The sequence below is a fragment of the Helobdella robusta genome (genome assembly GCF_000326865.2).
Source record: "Helobdella robusta unplaced genomic scaffold HELROscaffold_50, whole genome shotgun sequence".
NCBI classification, from domain to species: domain Eukaryota; kingdom Metazoa; phylum Annelida; class Clitellata; order Rhynchobdellida; family Glossiphoniidae; genus Helobdella; species Helobdella robusta.
Genome location: NW_008705255.1, coordinates 977,632 through 982,631, shown reverse-complemented (window position 1 = coordinate 982,631; position 5,000 = coordinate 977,632). Strand labels below are relative to the sequence as shown.

The 5,000-nt window shown below is 30.2% G+C and overlaps 1 protein-coding gene across 1 annotated transcript in view; it reads right to left on the bottom strand.

Moving 5' to 3' along the window:
- The window catches only part of HELRODRAFT_178893 (hypothetical protein), a gene marked incomplete at both ends in the record, with an annotated part of 2,235 nt that extends 27 nt beyond the window's left edge, over window positions 1-2,208 (bottom strand). Inside the window, 6 exons of the mRNA XM_009027757.1 lie at window positions 1-72; window positions 219-317; window positions 598-725; window positions 1,069-1,135; window positions 1,619-1,728; window positions 1,974-2,208. The exon at window positions 1-72 is cut by the window's left edge and continues 27 nt beyond it. Coding sequence (XP_009026005.1) covers window positions 1-72; window positions 219-317; window positions 598-725; window positions 1,069-1,135; window positions 1,619-1,728; window positions 1,974-2,208 — 711 coding nt within the window. The remainder of the gene's footprint in view (window positions 73-218; window positions 318-597; window positions 726-1,068; window positions 1,136-1,618; window positions 1,729-1,973) is intronic.
- Window positions 2,209-5,000: the final 2,792 nt, after the last annotated feature.

Here is a 5,000-nt window from a genome sequence, read left to right as displayed (position 1 = left end):
ATTGTGCGGGCCCGAGGAATTAAATAATATTGAGAGGGGCTCGAGCCCTTCCAAGCCCCATGAAGTCGGCGCCTATGATAATGATGATGATGATGATAATGATGTGGTTATGACGATAATTAATGAAAGATTATGGTGATGATAATGATAGCGCAGAAGTTGATGACGACGACGATGATGATGATGATGAGAGTGGTGGTGATGATGATGACGCTTACCCTGGTATGTTGTGGTAGCTTGACGCTGTAGTAGTAACTTCTGACGTCACCATCGTCACCTACATAGAATGATCCTTTCAATGCTATCGGCTTTCCATCCTGATTCGGTGAGTTGTGATGATGATGATGACGACGATGAGTTATGATGATGATGACGACGACGATGAGTTGTGATGATGATGAGTTGTGATGATGATGAGTTGTGATGATGATGAGTTGTGATGATGATAATGTTGATGAGTTGTGATGATGATCTTGACGATGATGATAGTGATTACAATATAATAATATATTATGATGATTGATATTTTATGACATGATAATATAATATAATATAATTTATAATATAATATTGAATAATAGACTCAAACTAGGAGACCTTGTAAAAGTTGGGTTTTTCCAAAAAAGCGATTCTATTTTTAGCAAACCCCGGTTTTTCCCACAGTCTGTTGTTGTTTTGGTTTTCCCGACCGGGCGATTTAGTTGGCGTTGTTGGCTGGGAATTTCCTGAAAGTTATTTATAAAATTATTCCAAACTATCATCATCGTCTTCGTCATCGTCATCATCATCATCTACATCATCATCTACATCATCGTCATCATTACTTTTATCTCGTATTCTTCTAGATCTCGCGCTTCTTTTACGATCATCATCATCGTCGTCGTCATCATCATCGTCATCCTTGCTTGATTCGTTCCTTCGTTTTTCCATTTTTGCTGTTCGAAAATAATATTTTTCAAACTAAACGATATCATTATCATCATCGTCGTCATCATCATCGTCATCATCACCATCGTCATCGTCGTCGTCAACAGCAGCAGTAGAAGCAGCAGCAGCAGCATTACTTACTTCTTTCATATTTTCTCTCAGCCTCTCTAAATTTTTCCTCTTGCAATTTCATCAGCATCGAGACGAACTGGTAAATAATGATAATAATAATAATAATAATAATAATAATTATTATTATTATTATTATTATTGTTATTATTATCGTTACTTCGTGGTAGTTAAGTTTGCCGTCATCGTTAACATCGACTCTCTTGAAGAAGGATTTTACCTCTTCGTCACTCAGTCTATCGCCTTTCTGAATGAATGAAGGAAGAATGAATGAATGAATAAATGAATGGATGGATGAATGAATGAATGAATGAATGAATGAATGAATGAATGAATGAATGAATGAATGAATGAATGTATGAATGACTAGGCGAAAGAACGAACAAATAAAGGACATACTTTGATAATATATACATATATGCAAACCATGGAATCCTAGAACTGGGTATTTTTCAAGCAAACACGTGCAAACACACAGACACAGACACAGACACACACACACACACACACACACACACATAGATACTTCTGTCAAAATTTTAGTTAATTCTTTGCAGTCAACGTATCCATCGCCATTGATGTCGAAAGTATGGAAAACCGCAAGCAGTTCTTTTGTAGTTGTTCTTTCGTTCTTTCGACAAATGTTACAAAAATCACTAAACTGCAACTGGCCTACGTGTGTTATTATAATTGATTAATTTTATTAATATAATTATTATTATTATTACTATAATTATTATGATTATTATTCCTACTCGTTTTATTGGACCAGTATTTTTCAATCTTTCTTCTAGACATATTCCTGCCAGAAACTAAGAGGGCTGGGGACAATAATAAAGACGTTAATAGTGATAATAACAACGATAATAATAGTACTAATAATAATAATAATTAATAAATAATAATAATAATGACACCTCTATTCAAATCTTTTTTCGATTTCAATGGCTCTGAAAGCGAATCCATAACTGATAGATAGGCCACTTTGCAATCGAGAAAAAATTTATCGTCGTCATCGTCATCTTTATTATTATTATTTTTGTTGCTGTTGTTATTGTTACTACTATTATTTCTGGGTTTGGGTTTAGGAGTTAGTGAAACAGAATTTCTGCTGTCAGATCTTGACAAAGATCTTTCTAGTTTTACGGACATTTTATTTTCGTAATTATTTGAATTATTATTATTGAAATAATAAAATAGTTTTAATAATTATTAATCTATCGTTATAATTTTAATTAAATTATTAGTTATTTTAATATTTATTGAAAGAAATTAAATAAAATAATAACAAAGAAAGCACTTTAAACAATTTTACGGTTGCTATAACGACGCCTTTTAGACAATACAAAAGTGAATTCAAGTTAAATGTTTTTTTAATTTTCAATTGAAAATCAATTTTTAAGCAAAATTAGCTCGTTTTTGTTAATTAACTAAATTAATTTAGTTTATTTAAGTTATAATTTGTTTAAAATTGTAAAGAAAATCATAATTATCACACAAAATTTGATTTTAGCAACTTTGCTTTGCTTATTATTATTCTAGTTATATGTATCAAACAGAATCTTATTAAACAAAGTAGCATCATAAAATGAATAAAGATACTTTTTTCAAAAATTTAAAATATTCTCAATTTGATTTCATTGCGATATCGATGATGATGATTGTGACTTGACTAATTAAAAACATCAAATAAAATTTATTTAATAGGATGGGTAATTCGTAGCGAAATCGTTGGGGGGAAATGACGTCATGTTAACAGTAGTTATTTAACTGCATGGTAGTTAATCAGCCGGTATAAAGGTTATATTCAATTCCTATCAAATAAATTTGACCAAATATCATACGCATGCAGACCTAAATAAAGAATTAAATAGATAGATATATATACGTAGTTATAATACATTTATAATGTTGTATTTACACATTCAAATTGTACAATTGTGTTATTGTGTAGTCTCAAATTATTTTGAATTCTCTCAGAAAATTTAAACTTTTTACTTATTAGTTACTTTTATCAACAATTTTTAAAAAAATTTCAATGTGATTTTATCGTGATATTGATAATGATTTTTGTGATCTGACTGATTAAAAAGCATCAAAGAAAATTTTAAAAATAGGATGGAGAATTTGTTACATTGGGATATTCGTATATAAAGCGAAAAAAATTTTAATATAAAAGCGCTTATAAATCTACGCTTATTGACTCAGCTTGGCTTGGCTTGACTTGGCTCGGCTTGGAATCGGATGTTAAGCAAGGTGTGGTCTCCAACTATTTTGAATTCTCCCCGAAAAATTTGAACTACGTGCGTACATATATAGCACTGATTACTGTTGCTTTTACAATGAATTTATATTATATATATGTATCTAAATTCTCAATTAGATTTCATTGCCACATTGATGATGATGATTGCGACCCATGGGTATATATAATATATCCATGTTGTGACTTGACTAATTAAAAGATATCAAAAACAATTTATTAAGTAGGATGGGTAATTCGTCGCGAAATTGTTGGAGGAAATGACGTCATGTTATTTTAGTGAGTCATGGTAGTTAGTGAGCCGGTATAAAGGTTATATTCAATTCCTATCAAATAAATTTGACCAAATATCATACGCAGGCAAAACTAAATAAAGAAATAGATAGATAGATAGATATATACTTAGTTATAATACATTTATAATGTTGTATTTACACATTCAAATTGTACAATTGTGTTATGGTGTAGTCTCAAATTATTTTGAATTCTCTTAGAAAATTTAAACTATTTACTATGTAGTAGTTACTTTTAATAACAATTTATAAAAAAAAATTCAATTTGATTTCATCGCCATATCGATGATGATGATTGTGACCTGACTGATTAAAAAGCATAAAAAAAAAAAAAAATTTGAAAATAGGATGGAGAATTTGTTATATTGGGATGTTCGTATATTAAGCGAGACAAATTTTAATATAAAAGTGCTTATAAATCTACGCTTATTGGCTCGGCTTGGCTTGGCTTGGCTCGGCGTGGCTTCGCTTTGAATCGGATGTTAAGCAAGGTGTGGTCTCAAACTATTTGAATTCTCCCTGACAAATTTGAACTGCGAACGTATATATATAGCACTGATTATTGTTGCTTTTATAATGAATTTATATTATATATATATATATATATATATATATATATATATAGTGACTAGAATCCATGTATACAAATAATTAAATAAGATTATATATTTATATAAAAAGCAATACAGCAGATTCAACCAGCCAATCAGAAAGTTTCGAAGGCGTTCGTTCGATGACGTCAATTTAGTATGGTTAGCATTGTGGTTAAGACTGTATAATAGTGTAGTTCATACATTAAATAAGTTTTTTACTGATGTGAATAATTGAAATGATGAAAATGTATGGTTGAAACGAGTATAAATAGGTGCTGAGACAACATGAAAATCAGATCAGGCATTCTGCCTCGCTTGAAGCAGTCTGTCTGATCTCATTTATTTTATTTTTATATTTTTTATATTTTATTTATTTTATTATATAGAGTTATATAAAGTTATATAGAGTTTGCATGTCTGTGGTTTGTGTGTTTGTACGTTGTATTTTTTTTATATTTTAGGTGGGTTCTTTAGCGGTTGCTCATACATACATACATACATCATGTTTGTCTGTGTGGTAGTATTTTATGTTCTGTTTTACTCTTTTTTCTCTTTCTTCATGAGTCTTAAGTTAAGTTATTGAAACATAGGTAGGTGAGGTAAAAATTAATTTATTATATAGGTAGGCTAGGGCATAAGGTAATTTAGTTACATAGGTAGGCTAGGGACTTCTATTCTTTTACTCTACTTGGTGGTGTGTTTTTTGTTTTGTGTTTTTGTTTTGTTTTTTGTTTCACAACATACATATAACAGGTACGCGGTGGTTCCTGGTTTTAGTGAGATTTTTACTGATTG